The following is an 18254-nucleotide window of genomic DNA, read 5'->3' on the forward strand; positions in this document are numbered from 1 at the left end:
TCATAGGAGGGGTAGACAAGAGGTTGTTTATTAATCTTTGTGCTTATCAAAATTCTTAGTAAACATACATTTATGTTATTTGTCGTCAAATTTACTTGCTTTGTCTTATTACTAATGCTATTAATTGTACTAATGTTTTTTCTTTCATTGTTGAAACAGGCGGGCTACGATGGCGGCGCGGGCACCTCATCCCCGCTTTAGCCTCATTGAGGTGGACTACGACAAGGACCACCGGGCCAAGGCCTTGTCGGAGCAGCAGAGGCCGTTGTGTGTGCTTCGTGGTCGCACGCACCACGTACACAGCTGGAACGAGCGATACGCGCCGTACATTCGTCGTGCAGAATTTCTTGAGATCGTCCGGGTCTACAACAGTGGACTTCCCACTCTAGACCCTGCAGTTCTTACTACTTTTGTTGATAGGTAACATAACATTTTACATTACTTTAATTTGTTTGTTAAATATGTGCCCTCAAATAATTGATATACACAACATTATAACGATGCAGGTGGAGACCAGAGACGCACACCTTCCACACACCTTGTGGAGAAATGACTATCACATTGCAGGATGTGAAGATGATATTGTGTTTGAGTTTGTCTGGTCATCCGGTGACTGGGGTCGTCGATGAGTCTACTTGGCTAGACTTGGTAGAGGAGTTTTGTGGCAGGCGGCCATCAGATGCTGAAGTTAAAGGCACCAAGTAAGTTCATATTTGAGTCCCATTGAAATTACTAATACAACCGTTTTAGATACATCTATATTTATACAATATTGGTTTACTGGTAATTGCAGGAAGACCTCAGGAGTCTCGACGTCTTGGATTACGCAGAACTTTGGTGCAGGACCACCGCCTGATGCTCCAGATCATGAGGTGGAGATGTATGCAAAGGTGTGGTTGTGGCACTTCTTGGGGGGTTTCTTGTTCCCTGATTCCTCAGGAGACAGCATCAGCTGGATTTTCCTGAGGATCCTTATGCAGCCACTGGACAACATTGCCGGCTACAGTTGGGGTACCGCGGTGCTTGCATGGACATACCGTCAGCTTTGCCAGGCCTGTCGTCGCCAGTCTTCGAATGGAAACCTAGGTGGCTGCTCATATCTACTTCAGGTTTGGATTTGGGAGCGTTTTCCAGTTGGAAGGCCCACTAAACCTCCGGGTTTGCCTGTAAGTGCATTTGCTATTTCGATTTGTTCATAACACTTAAGGCATTTGTGACATTATGTTTGTGTTAATTGCAGGTATGGGTGCATGAAGATGTTGGACCCACCGCCCTTTTCCTCTGGACAGATGCTAAGGTAGTCAGGGGCGAAGCAGACAGGAGGTACAGGCAGTACACTGACGAGCTAGACGTGTTGACACACAACTACGTAAGTTCAATTCACTTTTAGTACTAAATGCACTATTAATGCGTTTTATTTTGAAATACTAAAAATAAGTTTACAAATTTTGCAGGCAACATGGCCACCGTGGTCTCGGTGGGAGCTAGAGGGGTACCTTAGTCCACGCTGCGAGGAGGAGGATAGCGATTGGCTTTACGATGGCCCACTCATCTTCTTCCACGTGGTCGAGATGCACTACCCTTGCAGGGTTTACAGACAGTTCGGGAGGCTGCAGGGGATTCCACCGCTGTATTCCACAAACGCTGAGCTGCATAGGTATGATGGCACTTTGTTTGTTTCCATTAACTGGCTCGTTGCTAATGCAATATATTTTTGCAGGATTGATCGTAGGTTTCGGTCCACGCAAAAGGATTGGGCGGTCAGGCACGATGCACATTTGCAGACTTGGTATCACAGGCAGGTTCCCCTCGTCAACTCACTACCACCGCACGACCCGACCAGATGGATGGAGTACCTACAGTGGCTGCACCGGAGTACGAGGACTCATATCATGGTCCCGTACACCAACACCCCTGCAGATGAGGGTGGTGAGGATGACATCGCCGATGCGTTCGACGAGGCGCAAAGGGTTGACAAACAGGTTCTTAGGGCCCCCTTAAATAGATATGTGGTAAGTACCTTGGACTTTCATGTATTATTTGATGTTTATGGCACAACAGTTGTCCAAATGATCGAGTTAATGTTGTGTGTGATGTTGTAGTCACAACAGTTGTCTAACTACTTCGAGGAAGCTAGTAGGCAACTGTTCCGGAGTAGAGACGACAAGAGCAACCCTCTTCGCAGCTTTGTGAAGGTACTTTCGATAAAATAATTCAATATTACAAAGCAATTACAACTGAATAATGCATGTTGTCATTTTAACCTGTAGAAAATCAAAAAGGGCTGCAAGAAGTTAGCGGCTAAGCTGAGCTGTGCAGACACGACATATGAGCCTCCGTTGCACCCCATGTTGTCTAGGAGCCAGACGGCCTCGATGTCCACCAGAGCTACTTCGGCTAGGGCCGCTTCCTCCTCTGTACGTACTCCGCAGTACACAGGGAAGGGTCCAGTGGACGTGGACGATGACGACGAGGCCCTTCAGTACTCCACGACTAGTGGCGACGACGACGACGACGAGTTACAGTGGGAGTTCACCGGTCACGAGGAGATGGGTACCTCACAGCTAGGCGGTGCTCCTATTGGTACACAGGGGGTGGAGTACACACAGGAGGAGTACACACAGGGGGTGGAGTACACACAGGAGGAGTACACACACGTCGAGCACCAGGTGCCTATGCTGTGCTTTTACTTTTCTATATTTGCATGATTCAAAAATTAAAATTGCTCATTAGGGTGCTTGTTTGCAGGGTACTTCGTCCACACAGGAGATGGAGCGTGTCCATAGGCGGCAGCGCGAGAGGCAGCGGCGAGACCGCACGGACGTGGGGTGGACAAGCAACGTGGTGCCTACCAATCCTAGGAGGCGACGGAAGCCGCGAAACCGCTACACCCCTGGCGATGATTAGATTAGACATGTTTAGCAGTTGGGACTTGTCATGTAGTACCTGTGACATATTGTTATTTCCAGCACGTTGGTAACTGTGACATATTTCTAGATATTTGATGTACCTTTTTTAAGCATTAGTGAGAATTATTTAAGTTGTTCGTTCTAAAGTATCTTTGGTATTTACGTAAAAATCTCAGTCTTGCCAAACCAGCTGCGAACCAGGACAATCGGTTAACAAAAACCAAACAAAGACACTGCAGCAAAGGTTCTGGCCAATTTCTGGCTACCCCAGCCATGGCGGGGTAGCCAGAAATTGGCCAGAACCCCATGTACCTTTCATGGCACTAATCAAAGTGACTTCCTCTATTGCTTTTTAAATATTACACAAAAAAATAGCTAGTAAACATGCAAGAAACAAAACTTTTAATTGTTATATTAGTTAAACATATTAGAAAATCTTTTTAAATTGTTATGTTAGTTAAACATTCTGACAGCTGTGGACTTTGGCGAGGAGCGATCAAATTGAAATACGTCGGAGTACAAATTATTACATGACAAGTTTCATAGTACAAAAGTCTCATCCCTAAGCCACTCACATACATTACCACATCAATCAAACTGCGTGCACCACTGCGTAAGCAACTCGTCCTCGGACTCCCAATCGTCCACTACAGCCTCCTTACCCATGCTCGCCTCCGCTGCCTTGGCCTCACTAGCCTGTCTCTCGTAGTAAGCTGCCTCCGCCTCTTCTGCCGCCTGAGAGTATAACTGTCCCTCTTCCTCGGTCATGTCTGTTGGCCACCATGAGTCGTAGACCGATGTCTTCTGGTTGTGGTATGCAGCCTCACCCTCCTCTGAGGCACCGACAGGCATCGGTCCTGACGCCTCACCCTCCTCTGCAAGACGAAGTAAGTCGCCTATCCTTCCCATTTCATAGTCATGCTCCTCCTGAGGGTACCCCAATTCCTCGGCAAGACGAATGAGGTCGCCTATCCTTCCGGTGTCGTCGTCTTCCTCCGCCTCGGCCTCCTCTTCGACCACAATCGGACGGCTAGCAGTGCCACCAACTGCACCGTCCCGCCCTAATATCATATTCTCCGCGTACTTAGCACGGCCCACATCTGCTTGCCAGTTTCCGGTGCATCCAATCTCTGTAAGTACAAAATTTAAAGAATTAATAACATATTCATTTCAGAGAAACAAACAGTTTCACTTTCAAAAATTAAATGACTCACTAGCACATAATGAGGCAATAGTATCGTTCAAGCATTGCATCTCAACTCGCTCAGCCTCCTCCGCAGCCTTCCTTGCATGCTCTTCAGCCTTCCTTGCACGGTACTCCTCTATCTCCTTTTCCCTCTCCTCGGACCACTTCTTCCATGCAATACTCGCAGGGTTACGAACATGCAACTCCTGGGCGAATGCAAGCATTTTCTTCTTATGGTCCTTCACAAAATCAGTGACGTAGTTTGCAGGATAACCTCTCGTCTTGCGAACTGCTACTCTTGCCTTATACTCATCTTTGAACTTAAACACATCATCAGATGATTCCCATTTGCATTTCTGAGTGCTCTGTTACGGGAAATATATGAATACAAAGTTAGCGTACAAAAACAAATATATGAGTATAGTAGTACTAAATGTGCACAGTCCTAGCAAACCTCATCATAGTCGATCATGTGGCCACAGAAGTGGCCAATCCCAAGACCTGAAGGAACTAGGCCGTAGCTAGCTTCAACACCACATTTGCACATCACGGGAGGCGCAATAGACCTCCGCTTCTTCTTCCACTCTGGAACCTCCTCCTGCTTCTCAGGCTCTGGCCAATGGCTCTTTGGACCATAGATCCACTCTGCGAAACGCCACTTTCGAAAACCACGATCCTACAAAAAGAACACATTAGAACACACATAAAGCAACTGAAATTTTAAGATTGACCGTAAAACTTACTTCACGCCGCAGAGGACAAATGAACTCTAGTTCATTCCGTGGATTTATCACGGCTTGTTCTCCGCAATGACACTTTGGAGGATCCTCGAACCGCCGCGCAGAGGCTACAACCTTCTCTTCCTCCGTCATAGGAGGAGGGTTAGGGGGGGCGGAACCCAGCGAGTAAACAACTCACGTTTGCAATGATCAACGCCGTGGTAGAAAAGCAGAATTCTTGGGTCAAACTTGTCCGGCCCGTCGATCCATTGGAAGAAAAAGCATCGGAAGTAGGGCTACAAAAGAGTTTCAATTGTCTCATTGAGAATAAAAAGATAAAAAACCAATAAGAAAAACAAAGGGCACAGTGACTTACGCTATAACTATAACAAGTATAGAAGCAACGTGCCGCAGTATCCGGATGTCTCGACTGGCTCACGTGTGCCGGATGTCCACAATCACAATTTGGAATAGGTTCCTCGGGAGGCACGGGGGCATCCTTGCAAGACACATCGGGGTACAACTCTCTAGGACGACCCTTTTTTCGCCAAATAGACTCACGATACGAGTCCTCCATCTAAAAACGCGAAAATAATTCAACACAAATCACATAACTAAACAAAGTAACGTAACAAGAGATTTACTAAACATATTAAATAACCAAATGAACTTATCTAAACTATGAAAACGTAAAGGTTGTAAGAAATTTACCTTATCCAAACGAGGGGTGGCCGGGAAAACAACCGTGAAGAACGACGAGGCGGGGAATACGCAGCGGAGAGGAGCGCCGAGGAGGGGCAATGGAGGTGAAGGACGACGCGGAGGGGCACCGGAGAAGAGCGGAGCTCGGGTGTGAGAGAGGGAGAGAAAGAGAGACACTCGGGGTGAGAGAGGGAGACAAATGAGAAGAGATGACCGTTCGGCCGACTAAATAGGGCGCGGGTGCACCCCGCCATGATGCGCGGCGGGGTTGCAACCCGCCATGATCGGTGGCGGGGTCCACGTCAGCCGGCCCCGCCCACCCGGGCGCCACGTGGCACTTTAACCCCGCCACCATGCATGGCGGGGTGCAGTGATTTTGCCCCGCCATGCATGGTGGCGGGGCCAAACGGCCTAGTTTTGAAAATTTTTTCAAAAACGTGTCAAAATTGAAATTTGTTTTAAAAATAGGCTAAAAATAAAAAAAAATTCCTCTTGGCGGGGGACGCTTGACGGATGAGAACATGGCGCATGGCATCTGTCCCCATGGTGGCGGCCGGGACCATGCCCTTGGATCGGTTTTTCTTTCTTCATTTTTAACCGACTTTATTTATTGTTATTAATTAACGGGATTTTTTTCACAAGATATCTTTTAGTAGCCAATTAAAAATTATTAAGATGATGATGTTAATTCAATTTTGCACGTGAGATGGTTGTTTGAATATATGGTGACACAGAGTCATTTTTATGGCAATCCCACCAGCTTTGACTGATTTATATTTACCATAACAAAAAATAATGACGGACTCTGGGCTTGTGTCTACTTGCAGACATTAATGTATTGTCTTGCCGTAGATATAACCATGTTTTTTTTTCTATTGAAAATATACTATACGATATCAATGTCTCTCTGTAAAACTGGAAGCCCTTGCTGGTGTGTTGCTTCGGGCTTTAAAATCCATATTTTTCTAGTTATTTTAAAAGATCAAGTAATAATAAATCTAATTGCAGAAAAAGACTAAAGTAATCTCGAAGCTCTACTTTCAAAGGGAATATTTTTTTTTTTTACCATTTTACAAGCAAGAACACAGCAGTATGGAAGTCTGTATGCAAGCAAGGTGATTCTCATGCTTCAATTCAAGTTGGTGCTTCCTGTTGTAAGAAAAAGTTGGTGCTTCCATTTTGCAATTACAAACATACATTTTGGGAGAACATATCTATAAAATTGTCCAGTCATCCTTTTTTGTTTCTTAGTTCAGTCTTTTTGGTAGTAGGTAGTAGGTAATAGCTTTTCTTTTTTCTCCTCTTCTTTTTCCCCGTTGTATCTGAGCCTTGGTTTCTACCTTTTGTTTGAATAAATTACTGCAGGGGCTCTTTGCCCCTCCAGTTTCTATCAAAAAAAAAAAGTCCAGTCATCCATCACATTAACGTATTGAGCGTCCACAGTCCAAACAACAAGAGTCAAATTCTGAATTGGTGTATATTTAGTGTCCACTTACTTACAAGTTCGGTGCCCAACGTATATTCTGAATATTGCAATTTTCACTTTCCAAGCAACAAGCACTGCTTTTCGTCTAACAAAAATCCTGCGAAGCTTTTGCCGCCTTTCGAAAAAAAGCAACAAGCACTGCAATCAACATTCTTAGGTTGACACAAAAATCAACAGCCACAAAATTGATAAGGCATTCAGCCATTAAAGTCAATATTGAGATACAACTCAATTCAGTACTAAGTTACAACTTACAACTTGTCTCTGCTCCTTTTCTAAAAAAAAAAACTTTTCTCCTACTCTAATCGCAACAGAAAATTTAAAACTTGTCTGCTATTCTCAAACTTCTGAAGCTTGGATTCTCAAATTGTTGTTGCCGCCCCCCTACAGAAGCTATATGCTATGGCTACCATTCCTCCTGCAGTTGTGTGTGCTTTATACACTACTACATTAATTTTAAGTGGCCCGATTATCTGAGGTGGTTTTCTTAAGAGACCTGTCTCGATTAATATATTAACCGAGACGGTTGCTAGGCCGGCAGCCCGGCCACGATTAATCGAGGCGGGCCACCGGCCCAACTGCCTCAAAGAGGGTTTTCAAAAGTTCATGGTTAAGTTTTTTTATAGTGGTAACAGCGTTCTGCATCCCTCTCGAGGCCATTGAATCAAGAACTCTCTTCCTTTAAGCTCACCTTGTTGTTTGCTGAAAACTCAGAATTACAAAACACAGCTATATGAGTTACAACTCACGTCTAGTGATGATATGAAGTCTGATTCCATTATGAATTGGATTTTGCCACAAAACACAGGCATGTCTGCTAGTCTTTACAACTAAGGCCTTGTTTACTTTCAATTTTTTTTTTTGCAAAATATGAATAGTGACACTTTCGTTTGTATTTGATAAATATTGTCCAATTATGAACTAACTAGAGTCAAAAGATTCGTCTCGTCAATTTCGACCAAACTGTGCAATTAGTTTTTATTTTCGTCTATATTTAATACTCCATGCATGTGTCTAAAGATTCGATGTGACGGAGAATCTGAAAAATTTTGCAAAATTTTTTGGGAACTAAACAAGGCCTAAAAAAACTCACTCTTAACTATGTCTTTTGATTTTTTTCCTTTTTTCATCTTGTAAGGCCTTGTTTAGTTTTCAAAAATTTTCAAGCCGTCACTTCGAATCTTGCGGCACATGCATGAAGCATTAAATATAGATGAAAATAAAAACTAATTACACAGATGTAAATCGCGAAATGAATCTTTTGAGCTTAGTTAGTCCATGATTAGATAATATTTGTCAAATAAAAAACGAAAGTGTTACGGTGCCAAGACCCAAAATTTTGGAAACTGAACAAGGCCTAAGTCTATGTAGCATACCGTTTTGGCCCAATATGGTAATAACCCAATGTCCTTAGAGCCAAGGTAGCCAAAACACTCTTTTCAATCCAAGACTTTTGGCATGATTGAAAAAAATCATCTTCAACATTGGCACCGGGAAAAACCGACCCAACACACGGGAATATGTGCATGTATCGACATGCCAATCTGGTGATGAAAAGATGTCGAAAGAACAAAAAGTAAGGCAAGCTTCCCGATGCAAATGTATAAGAGAGAAAGAAAATATAAAAAGTAGTTTTAAGTGATTTTAAAATATTTCAATAAAAACTAACCCTTAGTGACTAACTATTCTTTTTTGAGGAAATAGTGACTAAATAAATTTTTTTTGAAATGTGACTAAATAATTTAGTGAGTATGGGAAGTGAGCGTGAGCGCTGGTGCTGCCGTGTTGGCCGCCGCTTGGCCTGTTGGCGCTTTTCTCGACTTGGGCCAGCGAGCCAGGCCCAAGTCTAGACAGTTGACAGTTGTACAATTAAGCAGCCCAAAAGAACAAGCAAAGATCGCATCGTCTTCAACCTTCGTCCGTGCCAGCGGCAAGGGCGACGCTCCTTCAACGCGTCGCAGTCTCACAGGACCTGAGCACTAGGAGGTAGGGAGTGCTAGCGCCGGCGGCTACCTGGGGCGGCCGCCCCACATCGCTGTTACGGGGTTCCGCCCCTGCTCGGTGGTCTGCTGTCGCTTCTCTTCTCCCCCTCCCCAAGATCCCTCCGCATCGCCGACGCTGGGAGGGTGGCGCCCCGGTGATCTCTTTGGGCTTTCTGGAGGATTCGAGGATAAGGGAGAGGAGGGGACAGTGCTATGGGGTCCGTGGATCTGATTGCCTCCTGCATCGACTCCATCCGCCAGGTCGGATCTCCTCTCGACTGCTGCTGATTCCGGATTCTGGGTGATATGCTTCAATTTCATTCATGTGAAAGGGCTTGAAGTTCAGTTCAGCTATACTTTGGTTGGAAATTTGGGTTCTCGATTCTTTTTTTTTTCTTTCGTTCCTAGTAGTAGTCACACAATTTTGCGCTGGGGCAATTATCCATTGGGACACAATTTGGAATGTCAAAATTTCGCATTCTTTTCAGCTTCCAAGATGGAACTTATAATTATTATTGTTAATTGTGGTTGCAGATTGGAGATGAGATTGCAGATTCAATAGTGTATATTGACGCCGGCACCTTGGAGGCGTTTCAGTTCATAGGAGGCTTCCCCCTTCTTCTCGAACTCGGTGCTCGTGCTGTGTGCAGCTTGGAGAATGCGTCCTCTCTTGATGCTGTGAGATTCCTGCAACACCACAAACTAAGGAGTATCAATATTGTAGATTGCAATGAAAGTTCATTTGTGTGCTGAAATCTCATTTGCAATGAACGCTCCATGTTCGAGCGTCAGACCCTGCAAGCAAGTAAATGCATGTTGTAAGCGCAAATGTTAAAGATCTAATTGGTTTCTAGTTCACTTGGTAAACTTGACCTTGACACTGTCATGGAACATCTTTAATAGTAGCTGCTTTAGAGACAACTTTGAATGCGTTCACTTTGATGAAACTAAAAGCAGGAAGCAGACAATATCTATGGTAAAATATGACAATGCATCACTTTTTTCAGCTGTTTTTTGTTTGTTGTAACTTGTAAGCATGATTAATGAATGTCCTACAGCATGACAATTGAAAGATATGCTTGATTTGTTCATTTTCCTGCTCTATTCCTGAACTTCAAGGATTTTAATGAATGACAGATACTAAGAGGGAAATCTGTCTAAATATGACACCTAAGACGGCATTGAAAATATTGCCTCCATGTTAAGTTCATAGACAACAATGCATAGTAAAGTTTCTTGAATTGTACGTTATTACCGATATGTGACTTTTGCTGTGGCTTTCTTTAACTTCTATTTATCTGCTGTATGTTGGCCTTAATCCACATATTTCTTTATTTCAGTACTTCTGATGAATGAGAAGCCCCAAGTTTAATACCTTCCTGTTAAATTTTGCCTGCAAATTCATTCTCCATTTTTATGCATAATAATAACCAGGCTTTCTGTGCTTTTGCTGCGATAAAAAATAAAATAAGGCAGATGGCCGTGCTTTGCTTTTTATCTGATCACCTGTTGTGCCCTGTGTACTGCAGGCAGCTGACTGGCAATCAAGTTTTTCTAATCCACCAAGGAAGATCATAGTGCTGACAGCACACCTTCTCAGTGATGCACATCGGTATATTTTGCGATGCCTGAGCAACCATGGAACCGTTTCACATTGTACTGTACTGACAGCTATTTCAGAGGTGCTTAATCCCTGCAAGAATATGATGTGTGTAGTCTAGATTGCTTTCGAAGTACCTGAATGCTGCCATAAAATTATTTTCTTTAATGAATTCTCTTCATACATATTTCCCTATAGTATATTTGGATGCCTTTAGGATTTTTTGCTAACTTCTCTTTTGAAAAGCAGAAATATTCTTGCCAGTTTCAATTATCTGAACTGTTTGGTCATTTTATCTTCTCAGTTATAGTCTTGCAGCAACTTGCATGTTCCCAGTGGATTTGGTTCGCCACACTTTCTGTTTGCCTAAGGTTAGGTGTGGTAAGGTTAGGCACCAACCAAACAGGCCCTATGTGGCTATATCTGATTCACTGTTTACTCAATGAATATGCTTGAGGAATATGGTTTCTTTGTAATCCACAATAACTTCAGTGTCCCTGAGAAAAAATGCTACATAGCTGTTTATCGTGCTATCGCTATTCATCTTGTTTTTGAAAACATTCTTGAAACTATATCCATATACTGCCTTCCTTTTTTGCAAGGACCTTGAATCATTTGGGAAATTTAATGCAGATTGGACACTCAGCATATGTTGATTCTCCACTAGGGCCAGATGCGTTTCGGGAATATGAAACCTTACTTATTCAGGACCATGATGAGCTTCTTAAGAAGTATGAGAAGTTAGACAGACATAAAGAAAACATTCATAAAACAGCGAGTGAATTCACCTCTGATGCTGATGATTATTCTAAGTGGGGTTCTGGGGTGCATTATGGCTCTAATTCTGAATCCAGCCCAACAAAAAGGGATTTTTTTGATGATGACATGGGCCAGGTAGAAGCAAGAGGGAGAAGGTTGTCTGTAGCTGTGCGTCACTTTCCGATGATTTTCTCTCCTATTTCCTCAAAGGTTTTTGTTTTGCCCTCTGAAGGCATAATTGCTGACTCAAGCCTGTCGAATCATCATGAAGATTCCCTTGGCCCTGGTTTACCCTCCATATCTACTGGTAAACCTTTTGATAGTGACGAGTTACCTCCAGGAGTGACATTGACTGCTCAGTTCCTGTACCATTTGGCCAATAAGGTAATGATTTATGCATCAAGATTATTCTCTTGTGACTTCTGTCTTCTTTAAAGGCATACACTTTGTTGATCTCAATTCTTCATTGTAATATGCAGATGGACCTAAAGCTTGATATATTTTCACTTGGTGATACATCGAAGGTCATTGGAAAGCTGATGATGGATATGTCAAGTCTATATGATGTTGGTCGCAATAAGAGATCTGCTGGTCTACTGATCGTAGATCGTACAGTTGATCTCCTAACTCCTTGCTTCCATGGTGACTCATTTCTTGACAGGATGCTATCCTCGTTGCCACGCAAGGAAAGGATGTCATACAATTCTGCAGTGAAAAATCCACAAACTCCAAGCAAGCATTCTCAAGGCACCATTAAACGTTCCCCACTGGATATAAAAGTTCCTTTTGAGGCAGTCTTTAGCAAGGAAGAACCAAAGATTAGGAGCAGTGTGTTATCTGAAGGTTTCATGTCATTTGCGTCCGGATGGAACTCTGTTGATGTTGACTCTGAAGTTAGCTGGTTACCTGATTACGCTGATAAAGCACATGATCACATACTTGGCTGTGAGCTTGACACTATAAGTGGCTCATTCCTATCCAATTGTGCTGGAGTACACTACTTAGAAGCATTACTAGACAGAGGAGCAAAAGATGGGTTAGTGCTGATTAAAAAATGGCTTGTCGAAGCCTTGCAGCATGAGAAGCTATCCTCTGCATATAAAGGTCGACAAGGAGCCACTTCTGTTTCAGAGATTCGATCTATGTTGCAAATGCTTTCTCGAGACCAGTTATCATTGTTGAAAAACAGAGGTGTTATCCAGTTAGCACTAGCTGCTGAAATGACTCTACGGGAGCCTCAAAGTTCTCGCTGGGATGCCTTTACAAGTGCCGAGAGAATATTAAGTGTGACATCTGCAGAGACAACTCAAAGTCTTGCCAGTGAGCTTCGTGATTTCATCAACACTAGCACTTCAGTTGAATCACACACACAAACTACTACAATGGAGTCTTCACAGGGCCTACTTAGTTTCCAGGATGTGCTGCTTCTAACGATTATTGGGTATATCTTAGCCGGCGAAAATTTCCCTACATCTATAGCTGGTGGTCCTTTTTCTTGGGAAGATGAGCGGTCTCTTAAGGATGTTATAGTGGACTCTATCCTTGAACGACCATCATCTGTGAAGTTGCGTTTCCTTGATGGCCTGGATAGTGAACTTGAAGCTAAAGCTAGATCTAAAGATGGTGAGAGGAATAAAAACTCTAGTGAGGCAGCACCCAGTACTGATGATTTTGATGATGAATGGGGCACCTGGGATGACAGTGATAATACTGATCACCAAAAGGAGGAAGCTTATGGGGACATGCAACTTAAATTGGAAGTGCGAGATAGGGTTGATCAGCTTTTCAAATTTTTTCACAAATTATCCAGTATGAGGTTAAGAAATCAAGCCCTTGGTGAAGGTCTAGCAGCATTAAGTAGATTTGAGACTGACGGCTACTCAAGGAAAGGCTTGCTTTATAAGTTACTATTAGCTCTCTTGTCGAGGTATGATGTACCTGGCCTCGAGTACCATTCATCAACTGTTGGTCGTCTATTCAAAAGTGGATTAGGTAGATTCGGGCTTGGACAGGTGAGTTTCTAAGTCTTTTTTTGCATGTTTCTATTTAATTGCTCATTTCTAAGTTTTGTTTCATTTGCAGTCTAAACCAACCTTCGGCGATCAAACTGTTCTTATCGTTTTTGTTGTGGGAGGTATTAATACTGTTGAGGTATGGTCCATTTTCTTTGGTTTCAGTTATTCATGCCAAGATAATATATTATTCCTCTCAGAGTTTGGTTGGTGTTTACATGAATATTTGATCTCTATGAGACTACAATGAACCCGTCATTACTCATTAGCTGTTAATCTCAATGGAAATCCATTATCTTCGTCATTTATTATCCTATGATGAAGAATGATATTTTAGTTCATTGGACATCTACGATAGTCGATAGTACATATATATACTTTTTTTGGGTATAATTGTGTATTTGTGTTTATCTTGGTACAAAGGAAGCAAGTAGTTCTTTTTTTTGTAATATTTGTTTCCCTATTTTCTAAATTGTTCTGTCAAATTACTTTGGACCATATATTTCTTCCTTTTTCATTATATTTTGTAAGTGTGCAGTTGATTGCACCGTTTTCTAATTGTTCTGTTGGATCTGAAATTATGGCTATGACATAAAAAGTTTTAATTACTGCAGCTTTAAAGCATGTGTACTAGTCTGCATCTTCAGTTTTTGGGTTAATGATACACAATCTCCAAAACTGCACCTTGTAGTTTGCTCTTGAAAAGGAGAGCTGAACTTGAAACCATATATCTTAGTTTCAGACAGCAATAGTGCTATCAGCCTGTAACATATATACAAGATGGTATACTGTCCTAACAAACGAAATGGTCTATTCTATGCAAGGTGCGGGAAGTCATGACCGCAATCTCAGAGAGCAGCAGACCGGATGTGGAGCTTATTCTTGGTGGGACAAGCCTTCTTACTCCAGATGACATGTTTGAGTTGATGTTGGGCTCGTGAAGCTTCGCGCCTTCACTCTTTGACTCGTGTGGTAGCGCACGGGTCAACATCCAAATAAGACTTCGAAAGAACTTGGAGCAATTTTTTTCTCTCCAGAAATTTTAGTGTCTGGTGGAGCAGAAGCATTCAGACTTGGAAGAGCGTATTGTTGATAATGGCACTACCAGAAGAAAGCAGTCCACTGCGGCATTTTTAGTGAAAACAGCAATACTACTGAGTCTTGCAATAATCATTGGGGAAATGCAAGTATTGCTGGAAGGTGTAACAAAGGGTGTGCTTGTTATCAGTGGCCGATATGTTGTAAAACATCTAGTAGAAATATAGCCATATAGGAAACAAAAGATAGGTCAGAAGTGACCAGCTAACTATACATTTTGTCATTAACATGAGCACCTGTCGTTTTGCTCCATGATGAATTGGTTGTCGGTGCAGTAACGTTGTAAAAGAGGGTAAATTGTATGGCTGTGATATGGAGTTTTGGAAATCCACTGGATGGAAATCTACTGGTCTGAAAAAAGAAGTCAAATGTCTGTTGGAAAAATTATTTCTATACTCTCTCAAAAAGAATGGAAATAACATCAACTTTTGTATCTTCAAATTTGTTTATTATGAAAAAAAAATATTATATAATTAATTTAGTGATTTGGGAATTTGGGGTTTGTTTGACTTAGTTAAACAGATCCAAGTTTAACTAAGTTTGTACATTCTGTTCTTTTTTGGATGGTAGTACAAGCTGAGACCGAGACACCCCATTAGGCTAGGCCCATGGGCTACGGAGGGTGGTGACGTCAGCAATGCTGATGGGCTTTCCTTTAGGCATTGTTTAGTTGGAGAAAAATTTTGGTGTAACACTTTCGTTTGTATTTAGTAATTATTATTCAATTATGGATTAACTAGACTTAAAAAATCAGTCTCCTAAATTATAGATAAATTGTACAATTAATTATTTTTTATCTATATTTAATACTCTATGCATATATTCAAAGTTTTAATATGACAAGAAATCTTGAAAATTTTTTGAAACAAGACCTTATTTAAGACGGACGGATAGTATTGGTTGGCCCATGAGCTCTTTGGACCCGATGGATGACCGATCCATCTCTGCTGCGACCTGCGACTGCGAGGGTAAGCTTTGGGTGGTAGTGGTTTCCATTTCCATGGCTTGAGCGCCGGAAATCAACCCTGGGCCTCGACGCTGGAAACTGCAGGTCGCCGACGACGATCGGACCAAGACCAACACGCCGCCGCCGCCGCCGGAACACAGCAGTGTAGTACGTGAAAGTCGCATAAAGACTTTTATTAACGCTCTACAGTAGTGGGGTTTTTTTTCTTCTTCCAAAACTCAAAACCATGGTACGGTTAGTTGGTTGCTTTGAACAGTTGAATTGAACTGCATGCAAGAGCACACGTACATGACAGGGCAACACATACTTCGGAGGCGACGACGAAGACGGACGCCAGTCGGACGCCGCCGCCGGTAATTGGTTTTGACTTGTGGGAGTGGGAGGCCTTGTGTAGTTTAGGAGTAATTTTTCCTCAATGCAAAATTGTGTGCGTACACAGTATGAGATTTCTTGCTAAGTAGTATTTTGCGATGTTTTCGTTCAGTTCAATGTTGAATCAATTCGTTTCAACCTGTGTACATGTTCAGATACGATTTTTAAAAGAAATTCATCTTGTAATATTAAACATTAGTGCAGATAAGTTATCAAGCTTCAAGGACATACATGTCATTGTACCCTTAGCACAGACAAATAGACAATCACACACCAAATTAAAAGAAAATCAACTTGCCAAACTCATTTATTTCTCCAGCTAGCAGATTCTCAGGACAGCTTGATTCTTAGAGAATCACTGCTCACAGAAGCTTTCTTATTATTTATTTATTTTCACGTCGGGCACTCCTTGGTCTCCAAATTCCAGTAGCACCAGCATTTTCAACCAAGGAGGTAATCAACAAAACTAAAGGCACTTGTACAAAACTTATATACAATTATTTATACTGCCATTAGATGTGAGTTATAATATTTTCTAAAACTGTAACTAGCATGTGTGAGTTCACATCAAATTGTAACAAATCTGAATTCAATTCTCAGGGAATGCTTGGCCATATATATAAGATTGGGTTCGTTGTGGCAGAAGTTGCAGGAATGCAAAAGTAGTAGTGAAAGAGCGTCTAGGCCCCTAATGAGTTTCGGTGATTAATGACAATGTTGATTACTGTGACTAACATGTGTTTTGCAGAGGCAAAGTCATTAGTGTTAGGTCATGGTAATGGGTACTCGATGAACAGGGATGTACATGCCTACTTAATAGTGGAAACCGTTTCGGTTTTCAAAGGATGGATGGACATCGTCAAGACTAGACTAGGTCTAAGTGCCATTTGGTGAAGAAGGGCACTTAGAGTAGTTTAGGACTTTGTTTTCCTTTGACCGTACTATTAAGAGAGGCTTTGATCTAGTAGCTTGACTTAGACAAGGCTTTAGGTTTAGATGTGGTGCACATTTGGTAAACCTAGCACTAGGCAGCTCAGAGATAGTCCTTAGATCGAGAGGGACAAACTTCGTTTTGGAACGGTCGCGTTTCGACGAAGTTTGGGTGCCTAAGTTGGCACCGGACGCTCTGTGAGTGCGTCTGGTGAGGTCGTTAGCAGTGAGAGTGCCTGAGTCCCTAGGGTTAGGCACCGGGCGAGCACCGGACGCACCGGGTAGTGTCCGGTCCTAAACCCAGGGAGGTCTGAAGTTTGACCAAGGCACCGGACGGTAGCACCGGACTCACCGGGTAGCGTCCGGTCCTAAACTCAGGGAGGATGTAAAGTTCATCCTCGCACCGGACGGTGTCACCGGACGCTGGGAAGTAGCATCCGGTGCTCTGTCAGAGAGAGTACAGTTAGCCGTTACGAGGTCACAGGACGCTCAGTGCAGTGCGTCCGGTGCAACATAACCAGCGTCCGGTGACCCCGTTTTCAGTGTAAAACGGTTGGCCGACCCTTGGACTTGATGGGGTGTATTTATACTCCTCCACCTCGTCCATGGGAGGTCTCTTGTCTATTTGATCAGTTGAGGATCACCTTGTGGTGCAAGAGAGAAGCAAGAGCCTGGAGAGGATTGAGATTTGAGAGATTTCTTGTGAGAATCCTTCTCTAGTTGAATTCCAAGAGTCAAGTGTGCATCCACCACTCTCTAGTGCCTTGTTTGGGTCAAGTGAGAGTTCTTTACTTGTTACTCTTGGTGGTCGCCATCACCTATAGACGGTTCGGTGGTGATTGGAGGTACGAAGACCGCCCGGAGTTCTTGTGGGTGGCTCGTGTCAAGCTTGTGAGCGGTTTTGGGCGATTCACCGCGACGGAGTGTCGAAGAATCAGCCCGTAGAGAGCACTTGGTCCTTGCGCGGACCAAGGGAGAGCAAGACCCTTGCGCGGGTGCTCAGTGGCGACTCTCCGATACCTCGGCAAAACATCGCCGAGCACTTTCTTTCACTACTCCTTTACTTTCTAGCATTTACTTTGTGCAATTACTTTGAGTTTTTACATTCCTAGAATTGCCATGCTAGAATAGGATTGGAACTAGGTTGCAAAACTTTTTATCCGGTAGCTCTCTAGTCACACTAGGCACAAGGGGTTGAATTGGAGTTTATAGGTTGCTTAAATTTTTAGAGAAGTCCAATTCACCTCTCCTTTTGGGCATCTTGATCCTTTCAAGTAGAGTAGTAAAGTGGACAGTCATGATGATGTTTTGTTTGCAGGGCCAAGCTTTCCAACCTAGAAGATACTAATTACAGTCAAACAATTAAATTGAAACTATAAGTAAATTACCAATATTGCAACCGTAAGTATGCTTAAAATGATCAACTGAGTATACAGAACGCATAGCCAACAATGAAACTAACAGGAATACACACTTGATCTCTTCCCCAAAATCGATCCTTGCTCGAGAACATAGAGAAAATAAGAGAGAAT

At 42.8% G+C, this 18254-nt stretch overlaps 4 protein-coding genes across 4 annotated transcripts; 3 read left to right on the top strand and 1 right to left on the bottom strand.

The window, feature by feature from the left end:
- LOC110429523 (serine/threonine-protein phosphatase 7 long form homolog) lies at positions 663-1501 on the top strand. The gene is made up of 4 exons (XM_021448217.1): positions 663-701; positions 794-1166; positions 1241-1373; positions 1455-1501. Exons 2-4 carry the CDS (start codon positions 879-881, stop codon positions 1499-1501), a joined length of 468 nt encoding a protein of 155 aa, XP_021303892.1. The 5' UTR covers positions 663-701; positions 794-878.
- LOC8065293 (serine/threonine-protein phosphatase 7 long form homolog) lies at positions 1483-2115 on the top strand. Its single transcript, XM_021446973.1, has 2 exons — positions 1483-1657; positions 1721-2115. Exons 1-2 carry the CDS (start codon positions 1572-1574, stop codon positions 2100-2102), a joined length of 468 nt encoding a protein of 155 aa, XP_021302648.1. The 5' UTR covers positions 1483-1571; the 3' UTR covers positions 2103-2115.
- LOC110430497 lies at positions 3498-4967 on the bottom strand. Its single transcript, XM_021448218.1, has 4 exons — positions 4839-4967; positions 4550-4771; positions 4124-4460; positions 3498-4039 (listed from the first exon to the last, which is right to left on the bottom strand). Exons 1-4 carry the CDS (start codon positions 4965-4967, stop codon positions 3498-3500), a joined length of 1230 nt encoding a protein of 409 aa, XP_021303893.1.
- On the top strand, positions 8881-14846 carry LOC8064758 (sec1 family domain-containing protein MIP3). The gene is made up of 7 exons (XM_021447694.1): positions 8881-9245; positions 9519-9662; positions 10514-10666; positions 11218-11727; positions 11823-13355; positions 13426-13494; positions 14180-14846. Exons 1-7 carry the CDS (start codon positions 9198-9200, stop codon positions 14294-14296), a joined length of 2574 nt encoding a protein of 857 aa, XP_021303369.1. The 5' UTR covers positions 8881-9197; the 3' UTR covers positions 14297-14846.

The sequence above is a fragment of the Sorghum bicolor genome, chromosome 9 (assembly GCF_000003195.3).
Source record: "Sorghum bicolor cultivar BTx623 chromosome 9, Sorghum_bicolor_NCBIv3, whole genome shotgun sequence".
Taxonomy (NCBI): domain Eukaryota; kingdom Viridiplantae; phylum Streptophyta; class Magnoliopsida; order Poales; family Poaceae; genus Sorghum; species Sorghum bicolor.

Coding starts and splice junctions, on each gene's coding strand:
- LOC8064758 (XM_021447694.1), top strand. CDS start 9,198: ATGGGGTCCGTGGATCTGATTGCCTCCTGCATCGACTCCATCCGCCAG. Junction 11,728..11,822: donor TGTACCATTTGGCCAATAAG/GTAATGATTTAT, acceptor TGTAATATGCAG/ATGGACCTAAAGCTTGATAT. Junction 13,356..13,425: donor GTAGATTCGGGCTTGGACAG/GTGAGTTTCTAA, acceptor TTTCATTTGCAG/TCTAAACCAACCTTCGGCGA.
- LOC8065293 (XM_021446973.1), top strand. CDS start 1,572: ATGCACTACCCTTGCAGGGTTTACAGACAGTTCGGGAGGCTGCAGGGG. Junction 1,658..1,720: donor ACAAACGCTGAGCTGCATAG/GTATGATGGCAC, acceptor ATATTTTTGCAG/GATTGATCGTAGGTTTCGGT.
- LOC110429523 (XM_021448217.1), top strand. CDS start 879: ATGTATGCAAAGGTGTGGTTGTGGCACTTCTTGGGGGGTTTCTTGTTC. Junction 1,167..1,240: donor CTAAACCTCCGGGTTTGCCT/GTAAGTGCATTT, acceptor TGTTAATTGCAG/GTATGGGTGCATGAAGATGT. Junction 1,374..1,454: donor GTTGACACACAACTACGTAA/GTTCAATTCACT, acceptor CAAATTTTGCAG/GCAACATGGCCACCGTGGTC.
- LOC110430497 (XM_021448218.1), bottom strand. CDS start 4,967: ATGACGGAGGAAGAGAAGGTTGTAGCCTCTGCGCGGCGGTTCGAGGAT. Junction 4,772..4,838: donor TTTGTCCTCTGCGGCGTGAA/GTAAGTTTTACG, acceptor TTCTTTTTGTAG/GATCGTGGTTTTCGAAAGTG. Junction 4,040..4,123: donor TATTGCCTCATTATGTGCTA/GTGAGTCATTTA, acceptor TTGTACTTACAG/AGATTGGATGCACCGGAAAC.